General features: G+C 58.4%; 1 protein-coding gene and 1 pseudogene across 9 annotated transcripts in view; both read right to left on the bottom strand.

The window, feature by feature from the left end:
- Positions 1-2,594: 2,594 nt before the first annotated feature.
- On the bottom strand, positions 2,595-3,514 carry LOC137206529 (uncharacterized; annotated as a pseudogene).
- Positions 2,595-10,483, bottom strand: part of ELN (elastin) — a 32,482-nt gene continuing 24,593 nt past the window's right edge. For 8 of the 9 annotated variants that reach the window (XM_067705915.1, XM_067705916.1, XM_067705917.1 and 5 more), the window contains 11 exons: positions 10,046-10,150; positions 9,326-9,364; positions 7,854-7,922; positions 7,703-7,768; positions 7,323-7,406; positions 6,751-6,789; positions 6,265-6,318; positions 5,840-5,884; positions 5,425-5,454; positions 4,754-4,804; positions 2,595-3,621 (listed from right to left, as the gene is read on the bottom strand). In XM_067705915.1, coding sequence (XP_067562016.1) covers positions 3,578-3,621; positions 4,754-4,804; positions 5,425-5,454; positions 5,840-5,884; positions 6,265-6,318; positions 6,751-6,789; positions 7,323-7,406; positions 7,703-7,768; positions 7,854-7,922; positions 9,326-9,364; positions 10,046-10,150 — 626 coding nt within the window. In that variant the 3' untranslated portion in view covers positions 2,595-3,577. The remainder of the gene's footprint in view (positions 3,622-4,753; positions 4,805-5,424; positions 5,455-5,839; positions 5,885-6,264; positions 6,319-6,750; positions 6,790-7,322; positions 7,407-7,702; positions 7,769-7,853; positions 7,923-9,325; positions 9,365-10,045; positions 10,151-10,483) is intronic. The other variant, XM_067705918.1, reaches the window with a different exon arrangement.

Raw genomic sequence — 10,483 nt, 5'->3', positions numbered from 1 at the left:
GGTGTTAAGAACTGGCCTTGAACGTGCAAGTCCAGAGTTCAGGGGAGAGGTCTGCGCTGGACGTGTCAGTTTGGGAACTGCCAACGCATACGTGGTATTTAAAGCCATGAATTATGAGAAATAGAAGCAGGGAGGCGCCAGGGCTGAATCCTGGGGCTGGCCAACTTTCGGAGGCTGGAGAGCTGCAGAGGGATGAGCAAGGGATCTTTTGTTTTGTTTTGTTTTTTGATTTATCTTTTCTATTTTCAGGACTTTCTCCCATAGACCTGCATCATCCAATACTGTGGCTATTTACATTTAAAAATTTAAATTAAAAAACAAAATTAAAAATTCAATTCCTGGGCTTCCCTGGTGGCGCAGTGGTTGAGAGTCCGCCTGTCCATGCAGGGGACATGGATTCGTGCCCCGGTCCGGGAAGATCCCACATGCCGCGGAGCGGCTGGGCCCGTGAGCCATGGCCGCTGAGCCTGCGCATCCGGAGCCTGTGCTCCGCAGCGGGAGAGGCCACAACAGTGAGAAGCCCACGTACCGCAAAAAAAAAAAAAAAGAAATTCAATTCCTCAGTCTCACTAGTCATATTTTTAGAGCTCAAGAGCCCACGTAGCTAGTGGTTACACAACGGACACAGCAGATAGAGAACATTTCCGTCATCACAGAAAGTTCTGTGGACGGTGCTGCTATAGACCAACTCACACTGACATGTAGGAAAGATATGTACACACGAATGTCCAGGACAGCATTGGTCATAATAGCAAAGTGATTAAATACAACAGATATAGTTACTTGTATGTTAACTCCATGAGGAAAGGGATTTTTGCCCATTTCGTTTACTACTGTATATTCAGCTTCTAAAACAGTACCTAGTGCATGGTACATAACTCCATAAGTATTTGTTAAATGAATATACAGCTGATAAGGAATGATCTTTGAAACATAGTTTTGATTAAAATAACACCAAGATGCAACAATTAAAATAACACCAAGATGCAACTAATATGTGTATATGTTTGTGTATGATGAATAGATGTCTCTGGAAGGCAGGGCGACCAACTATCCCAATATGCCTGGGGCTGAGGGGTTTCCCAGGATGAGCAAGGGATCTTTTTGCTGAACAAGTGAATGAATGAATGAATCTGGTTTGCCACTACTCTTGGGCAGGCTGTCACTTCTCACTGACTGTCACAGCAGCCCCCCACCCCGTGGTCTCCTTTAACCTACCCCCGACCCGCTTCTGATCCATCCTTCGCCTTTCCTCGGCTCTGCTCCCTCCCACCAGGCACAAGGAACCTTCACAAGGCTGCCCTTCCTGCTGGAAAGGTCTGACCCTCCCTACTCTCTGCTCTATTCTCTGCCTGGTAGATTGCCTCCTGTGCTCTACTGTCCTCTGGGAAGCTGTCCCTGAGCATCGCCCCACCCCCTTGCCCTTTCCACAGGGTCCTTGTGCACAGGTGCACAGATATCCATACTGCCATCTGCTGCCGTCTGCGCGACAGACTCCACCCGCACTCCCAACAAACAGCTCCCTTGCCATCCTTCTGGCCTCCACGAGTGCCCACTGGCCATGGGGTTCGCTCTGATGCACACATGAGGCCATGTGGGCCCTGGAAGTGGACTTGGCGGTCTGGGGAGGAAATTCCAGAATCTGGTACCCAAGAGTGTGCTCTAGAAGGGAGCTGTGGGCTCTAGAAGGGACTTGTGGGCTCCGGGGGGGCATGTCCCCATACTCTGCGGATTTGTAGTCCTGAGGGGAGGGGGACAACCCTGGGGAATTGGGGCATCCAAGGGTAGTCCAGAGTCTCCTGTTGCCACCTGCAGAGTGTCATTTGCTTTGTTTTGTAAAGAAGTAAAGTGGTGCCCTGGTGGCCATGTGTGACAGTGAGTCTTCCTTAAAGGGGACGTTTAGAAGGAAACATCCATCTGTGTTTCTTAGGTCGGGCCATTTCTTTTCTCTCTGCAAGGCTGTTCACCAAGGCCAAGCGTTTGGTCTGGACAGAAGGGTCATTTTTGTTTCCTCCATCTGTCCAGCTGTACTCTCAGCATCTAGAGGCCAAGGATTTGGGCCTAAGGGGTGAGGGCTGGGGAAGGAGTGTCTGGGTGGGTGAACCCACATCCTCAGAGGAATGAGACCCACTATAGGTGGACGTGTGTAGGGCTGGCCGCTCTGCTTCCCCTACAAAGGGATTATCATTATGAAAGGACAGGCTGAACTAGGAGAAGGATTAATTCACCAGAAGCCAATGGCAGGTAATTGGCAGCCCCCTAAATACATCTTGAACAGGTTCCCAAGGCTGAGCCCTGTTCCCTACCCTGACCAGGAGCTGAAGGCAGATGAGGGATTACAAAGGAGGCCAAGACAGTTCCTTAAAAGGTTTTCATTTATTAGTCTTTTCTGAAGCAGTTAATTGTCTTTTCTTATTAAAAAAAAAAAAAATGTGTGTTTCACTCAGAGTTACACCAAAGCGATTAAAATGAATCTTCTACTGGGGGTGTAGCTCCCCAGATCAGAAAAAAAAAAAGAAAAGGTTTTTTTTCCCCATAAACCACAAAAATAAAACCAAAGGAGAACATCAACAGCCAAAAATAATCCCCAAACATCCAGGACAAAAAATAAAATATTTATTGATCTATCACAGCGAGACACAAAGAGATGGGCGGGGCAGGGGGGATATGCTCTGAAGTACAGGGGCTCCAGGGGGGGGGGACCGGGGATACAGTACTGCGTGGGGGGAGACCCAGTATGCGAGGGAGATTCCTGCTGCCCCAGTCGGGACAGCCCCTCACAACCTGGGCTCGGGGCCCCTACGTAGGGGTGTATGTGGTAGGGCAGAGGCAGGGCACAGGCTGCCATGACAGGTTAATCGAGCTGATGGTAGGGGCGCCCAGCCAGCTAGCGGTGCCGGGCAGCCAAATGGGGACCAGGACAGATGGACGGATGGGCATATGGGCGGATGAATTCCACAAGAGCAAGAGGGCTATTCCCAATGGGGGGAATCTTCCGACCTGAAGGTGCCCCAGACATGGGGAATAGCCATTGGCAGGGGAGAGGGGGCCAAGGGGGACAAGAGATGGTGTGACCGAATCCAGCTTGAGGGTTTCGATGCTTGGGTACCAACTGGACTGCAGCCAGAGGTGGGTCCTGGTGGGCAGGGGGAGGCGAGACTGCCCAGGAAGTGTCTGCACCATCTTCAGAGGAGCCCCAGGGAAGGGGTTCCCTGAGGGGCTGTCCTTCCCTCCTCCCTCCCCGCAGGGAGAATGAGAGCACCAGTACGTAGCACCAAGTTCCCCTGGAGATGGAGTGTGTGGAGGGAGAGCTCCTGGGTGGGAAGGGGGTGGGGGCAGGGGCCAAGGCCACCCACCCCTTGCCTCTGAAGGAGGGGGCTTCCAGGAGCTCACTTGGCCACCACTCTCTTGTTTGCTTGCCCTGTGGATTTCCAAGGCCACCCTGCCTGCCCTGTTCCCTCCTGGGGTGGGAACTTAGGAGGGGGCATGGGATGGGGGGGGTCACGAAGGGTTTACATTCTCCACCAAGCAGTAGCACCAACGTTGATGAGGTCGTGAGTCAGGGGTCCCGGGAAGCTCATTTTCTCTTCCGGCCACAGGGTTTCCCCAGGCAGGCCCCAGCTGGGTGCGGGGAGGCACACGCAAGGGTCAGTCTTGGTTGCTTCTCAAGCCCTTGCCCACTCCCCCCAACTCCAAGCTGTTCTTAACACCCACATCATCACAGCGGGGAACAGAGGCTCCAAGAAGCCACGGGAAGCCTGGACACGACCCCAGGCCACTCTCTGAGCTCTTCGGCTGTACAAACTCCCACTGAGCAGGTGGGTGGTAGCAGGACTCCTGCCCTCTCGGGCGGAGGGTCTGATTGGTTAACCTTATTTCAAATCATCAAGGCACAGAAGTCTGGTAGTAGGGCCTGGGGTAGCGCCTACCCCTGGGGGAGCTAGATGTGGCTCATTACTGCCACCTGGTGGCAGTGAGCACCATCTTTCTCTCTCTCTGTGAAGCTCATCCAGGGTGTTTGCTGGGAAAGAAAGCCAACAAAAAGAGCTTGTGTGACAGGGCCACAGGCACCAGCTGGTGCCTGACTGAGAGCTGGGCGCCGTGGACGAGGTCAGGCTGCTCTTGTCTCTGCCTCTCCCTGCCCTGGCCTGGGCTGTCTCATCTGCTCAGTGGGAAGCAGGTTGGGGGCGTGGAAAGGGGATCCGCAGCCTGAGCTGGGTACAGGTGCAGAGCTCGGGCTTCTCTGGGTCTCTTTTGGGCATCATTGGGAAATGCCTGGGGGGTGGTGATCAGACCCCACCCCACACACTGCCAGAGACACATCTGCATCTTGGAGCAAGGGTGTGGCTCTGGGCCGCCTCTGCCCACCCTGCCGGGTCCACCCCTCTGATCCCCTGACTCCGGGGCTCGCTTTTTTGTCGCCTCCATCCTCTCTCTCCTTCTCTGCCCCCCCTCCCAGCCCCTCGCTCCTCCCGCAGGGGCGGGTGTGGGTACCAGGGAGGGAGGGGCGGCCAGGCCTGGCCTGGATGAACCTGGAGGGTCCTGGGCCCACTCTTAGCTCTGCGTGTCTGTGTCGCAGGTAGAAGAAGGGGTGGGTAAGGTGTTCAGCTCTGCCCCAGCCTCCCCACTCCCTGCCAGGCCTCGTCTGACGTGCTGCCCTCTCTCCCAGGCTGATGGACCCCATCACTCTGCCTCTGCCCAACACCCACCCCCTCACCCCCCGCCCACTTCCAGGGGCTGAGTCTTTACTCACCTTGGTATCCCAGGGCTCCCAGGGCCCCTCCGTAGGGCTTGGGAGGTTTGCCTGTGGAGGGAAGGCCGGGATTGGGGAGGAGGCCAGGCCTTCCCTCCTCTCCCAGACAACCCCTCCCCGGCCCCTCCACACGCCTCCATCTTGTAGCAGCGGGTTCCAAAGGCCTCTCTGACCCCGGCCCGACCCTCCTGTCCAACCTCGCCCCTTGCAGATGGCCTGCTGCCTATGGAGGACTGAGCAGCTCTGCGGCACCTTCTCCCACCACAGTCAGACCCTGGCCACGCTTCCCAGGGGCAGCCTTACGCCCACTGACAGGCTCCAGCTCAGCCTCCCTGACCACCTGCTTGAACATGGCTTGTGCTTCCCTACAGTTTCTTTCCTTTTCTATGGGACCTTGTCAACCTCTCTGGTTAGACCCTGAGACCCGGGCTGACCCAGGTCCCTGTCTCACTCCTGGTGCCCAGTCGAGTGCCTGGCTGGGAGCCCCAGGAATCGGGGTCCCCATATCCCCACGTCCCAGGGCTGACTTCAGCTTCTGTGATTCCCCGTGGGGCTCCCTCGGGTCCCCATGCCCAGGGCCAGCCCAGGGCTGTGGCTGCACTAGCCGCTCCCTCAGCAGGATCTCAGGGCCCTGCTTGAAATGGGGCCCCTCGTTCTTATGATAGACTCACCGCCAACTCCCAGGCCCCCGGCTCCGCCACCTACAAGGCAAGGAGAGGGGTCGTGAGTGTGCCCACCTCTGGGGTGCCCGCCAAGCCCTGCCGGGCAGCCTGGGCCTCGTCTGAGGGGGGCCAAGTTCTGGGCTTGGCTGTTGGAAGCCCTTGGCTCTGCCTCTACCAGTGACTGTGTGACCCTGAGCGTGTCCCTGGCACTCTCTGAACCTCAGTTTGCCTCATATGGACGTGGTGTGTTGGAAGAGCTGATGCTCCCTGGCCTGGCACAGGAGGGAGAGGAGAAGGGGAAACCCAACTCTGTGCAATCTGAGGGCGCGGGGTACCCTTCGGGTCCTGGCTCAGCCCTTCTGAGCAGGAGATGAACCAGGGAAGGAGGAAGGATGGGGCCCAGGGCGGGGGAGCCTGGTCATACCTGGGAAAATAGGAGACAGTCCGAAGCCAGGCCTTGCTGCGACACCTGCAGGAGGGGTTTGGGGTTGGTGGGGGGCAGGGCCCACCCCAGCCTTGCCACCTATTGCCTCTCCGACTAGAACCACCTCCTCCCACTGCCCCCTACCCGCTGCCGCGGCAGCTTTCTTAACACAGCTGGTCCCCTGCTGGCATCCGGGGGTGCAGCTCCGTGGCCTCAGCTCGCCGGCCCGGTGTCTGAGTCACACGTGTCCACCTGACCCTGAGGCCTGCCCCTCTGCCCAGGATGCCTCCTTTCCTGGACTGTCCCCTCCTCCCTCTCTCTGTGTCCCTGTGCCAGATGCAGCTTCAGGGCCCCAGCTGCTAGGCAGCCAGGCCTCCTCCAGGGCCGGCCAGAGCTGAGGATTTCACAGCAGAGGTGGTCCCTACCTCCAGCTGGGAATGGCCTGGCGGCGCCTAGGAAACCTCCAAGGCCAGCGGCACCTGAGAGGAGGGCAGATGTGGGTGAGGACGAGCCACAGTTTAAGGGACACTGAGCATCCCATCTGGGGTCTGGGGTCAGGGATCTCCTGGATGGGCCTTCAGGGGTATTGTGAGCAGGACGGAGGCCTGCGCCGGGGCGGGGACAGGGCAGTGGGGGCGGGGTCTAAGCAGCCCGCAGGCCTGGGCAGGGGGCGGGGACAGGGCAGTGGGGGCGGGGTCTAAGCAGCCTGCAGGCCTGGGCAGGGGGCGGGGACAGGGCAGTGGGGGTGGGGTCTAAGCAGCCTGCAGGCCTGGGCAGGGGGCGGGGACAGGGCAGTGGGGGCGGGGTCTAAGCAACCTGCAGGCCTGGGCAGGGGGCGGGGACAGGGCAGTGGGGGCGGGGTCTAAGCAGCCTGCAGGCCTGGGCAGGGGGCGGCATCGGGAGCAACTCACCAAATTTGGCTGCTTTAGCAGCTGCAGCTGGGGGCACTCCTGGGGAGATGGCGCGCGTGAGGGCCCAGGAATATCTCCTCCCTCCCCAAGTCATGTCCCCCTCCTGACCTGCTCACCGATCTGCCATCAGCCTACTGACTCATCCTTCCACCATCCCTCCACCCCACCTTCATCCGTCCATCTTCCCAGAAGTCTTTATTAAGCTCCTACTGTGTGGCCAGTCTTGTGGCGTACACGGGGTAAGAGACTTCAGGCCAGGTCAGGTAGGGAGACACAATGATGACCCAAGAGAGAGAGAAATGTTAACATAAGGTCCACCATGATGGCAGAGACTTTGGGAAAGTAATTTCCCTCCAAGCTTTGCTTTTTCTTCTCTGGAAAATGGGCATAATCATCACTATCCTAATGAATTCCCCCTTGAGGTGGTTGGGTGAATTGAAAGAGAGGGAGAGTACTGGGACATCCAACTGCAAGGGGCAGCCCTCGCTAAGCCTGCTCAGGCCCCTGTAAATGCTGCAGGAGCCCAGAGAAGGGGGCGGCCATGCACTCACCGATTCCAGAGTACCCCTTACCTCCAAGGCCCACGGCCCCTGGGACAACTCCAAGCCCTCCAACTCCAAGTCCTCCAACTCCGAGCCCACCGACTCCCCCCAACCCTGAGGAGAGAGCTGTGCATTAATCCCCGCAAGTGAGAGCAGCTGGTCTGTCTGCGGTGGGGTGTGGGAGGAGGTGGGGGCTGTGGGGACATCATCCCAGGACCCAGGTGGAGCCTGAGCCCCCAGGGCCTTGGAGGGTTAGTGGGGCCAGGAGGTGGGCCGGGGCCCTGGGAGACGATGCCCCTGAGGGCCTCAGGGACAGGTCAGGGAATATGCGCTCCATGGTGCGTGGTCAGAACCCCTCCCCTCCCGTCAAATCCTAGCAGCCTGGCGGCAGCCCCGCCTCCTGTACTCACCAAATTGGGCGGCTTTGGCAGCAGCTTTGGCGGCCGCAGCCGCAGCCGCAGCATCAAGTCCGGCTCCTGGGGACACAGAGGGGGCTCAGGGAGGGACTCTCCATGGGTCAGTCTCTCTCCATGCCCAGCCTGTCCTGGGGTTTCAACTCACCTGCCACACCACCTGGGACACCGGCTCCACCAAGATCTCCAAGCTCTCCAAGGGCCCCAACCCCTGCTCCTGTGCAGAGAGGACAAAAGGTCAATCATCCCCTTTCTGAAGGACGGGGTCTCCCGGCCCCAGGGCTACTAGGCAAGTAGATAGGTGGCTGAGGCCACATGACCTAGTGGAAGGAGTATTGGACAGAAATCCATAACCAGACACCCAGGTCTGAGGTCCGGTTCTGCCCTGACGCATCGGGCAAGGGCACACCCCTTGAGCCTCAGCCTGCCTGTCTCCTCTCCTTCCTCCCGGGCTGGTGCTGGGACCTGCAGGTGGTCACAGTGGTGGCTGTGGCCACAGGCTGCCAAGGGTGGAAGACTAGTCTCAGGTCCTGACAGCCCTGGGTTTGAATCTGTTTTCTCCACTCATCATAGCTGTCACCTCTCTGAGCCGCAGAGTTGCATCTCTATAAAGGAGATGATGATCCTTACTCCTGCTCACCTGTAGGTGTTTGGATAGTGAAAGGACCTCTGAGTGTGAACCACTGTCCAGTACAGAGCTGCCAGCAGCAGCAGCAGCAGGAGTTATAGCTAGCGCTTTAGGGGGACACTCGTGGTCCGTGTGTCACACATATCAGACTGCTCCGGGCAGTGGGAAACGTAGGCACTATTAGCCCCATTTCGCAGATGAGAAAACTGAGGCACAGCAGTGGTTAAGCAATGTGTTCACGGTTTCATGGGCAGGAAATGACTTCGGAGCCAGAGGCCTTAACTGCTCTGTTTCCCTGGCAATGGCTGACGAACTCAGGCCGGCAGAGCCGCCAGCGAGGAACAGGAGAGGGGCCTGTGGGTCATCAGGCCCGCCGTGGGCGGGGTCTGAGGAAGCTGGGATTTTCCGAGGTGGAAACTAGCCCCACGTGGACCAGCCAGGCCTGGTTGGCAGTTCCCTGGCGGAGGCCCCAGCCCAGATCCCAGGAGGCCGGGAATGCAGGGGGACATAGACAGTGTGGATCTGGCCAGGCGGGGCTGCCCGAATGCCAAATGTGGGGGGAGGGCAGGTCTGCCACGTCCTCGTGGCTCGTGGCGGGCGCGGTCATGCTGACAGGGAGGCAGGGGCCCAGATGAGGAGTCCTGGCTTTGCTGGGACAGCAGCCCTGGCCCCTCCCTGGCCTTGGGCCCCATGAAATGGTCAGGGCCTGAGGGGTCTTAGCGACCATGGTCCTCACCAAAGTGAAACTGCCCCCAGGGGGGCTGGAACTGTGAAGGGCGGTTTGGGTTGTCCTAGGGCTGGAGGCACGCTAGGCATTTAGTGGGCAGGAGCCAGAGTCTGCTGAACCATCATTGATACTTCCTAGAAACTGCCTTTTTCCATCCTGACCATCCCAGCCCTGCGCTGTAGGCTCCAGGCATTGGGCCCTGGCCCAGGGAGAGGGGAGCTGGGTGACCAGGTGCTGTCAGGGATGGTGTGTGGGGTGCACTCACCAAACTTGGCAGCTTTAGCTGCGGGCAGGGCTCCGGGTACTGCGGAAAAGGGCAAAAGGAAAAGTGGGGTGGTCAGCAGCTGAGCTCTGTGCCTGGGGATTCTGCTTCCTCCAGGGAGCCCTCCTTGACTTCCTCAGCCTTCTTTGCTTCTCTCAAAGCCCTGAAGCTGTGGCTCTGCAGCCAGGAGCTCACCCAGCCAAGTACAGAGCTTCAGTGTCTAACTGTGCCTCTACCAGTCTGGTCTGTGGGTGCTTGAGGGCTGAACTGTGCCTCCTCCTTCCATCTGTCCCCTCCCGTCTCCTCTAGGCCCGGCATGGTCTGCCTGAGGCTGGACATAGAGCAGGCTCAGTAACTAGCAGACGAAGAGTTAGAGTTCCTAGTGGCCCTCTTGCCACAGCACACTGCCGAAGGGGAGCCAGGCTAGCCCACACACACCACTGGCCCCAGGGCCCTCCAGCCTCCTTCCTTGGGTGGTGGGCTTCTTCTCAGTTTGGAGCCCTGGCACCCGTCCACTGAGGAGACAGAAACTCTGATATCTGGCAGCAGAGGACCTTTTGCCTGGCCTGCCTGCGTCTGTTACCCCGGTTGTCTCTAACTGCTCCGGAGAACATAACGGGGAATTTATTGCACATCTCTGAGTGGAGGGGACATGCTGGGAGGAGAGGTCTCCCTCCTCTGAGGTCAGGGGTCTTTCTGTTCAGCCCCTAGAAGGCCCCTCACCTGCACCTGCCCCAAATCCAGGAACACCAACACCAACTCCAAGTCCAGGAACTCCAACACCGGCTCCAAATCCGGGAACGCCGGCAGGAAGCCCAGCAGCAGCCCCTGGGGGAGATGGGGAGTGGGGTGACGGCAGCAGGCAGGGAACAGGCCCTTTTGGGGGTGTCCGGCTCAGGGAGCTGAGTCAGACCCCAAGGAAGGGGCCCAGACCCCCTTAATCTGCCCTCTACGCTGCCACAAGAATGGTCTTCCTAAAACTCTCACTGACCACCAAGTCCAGCCCTTCCCCAGGCTGGCATTCAGGGATACACACTCTGGACACCACTGCCCTTTTCAGCCTAACCTCCGGTTCCTCCCTTTTGGATGAACTCATTTGATTCTCCTAACAAGCCTCTGTGACAGGTGCCATCGGTACCCACACGGGAGGGCAGGAAACTC

Source organism: Pseudorca crassidens, chromosome 15 (genome assembly GCF_039906515.1).
Source record: "Pseudorca crassidens isolate mPseCra1 chromosome 15, mPseCra1.hap1, whole genome shotgun sequence".
NCBI lineage: Eukaryota > Metazoa > Chordata > Mammalia > Artiodactyla > Delphinidae > Pseudorca > Pseudorca crassidens.
The sequence above is the reverse complement of the archived record's forward strand: the minus strand, read 5'-3'. Positions and strand labels throughout refer to the sequence as shown.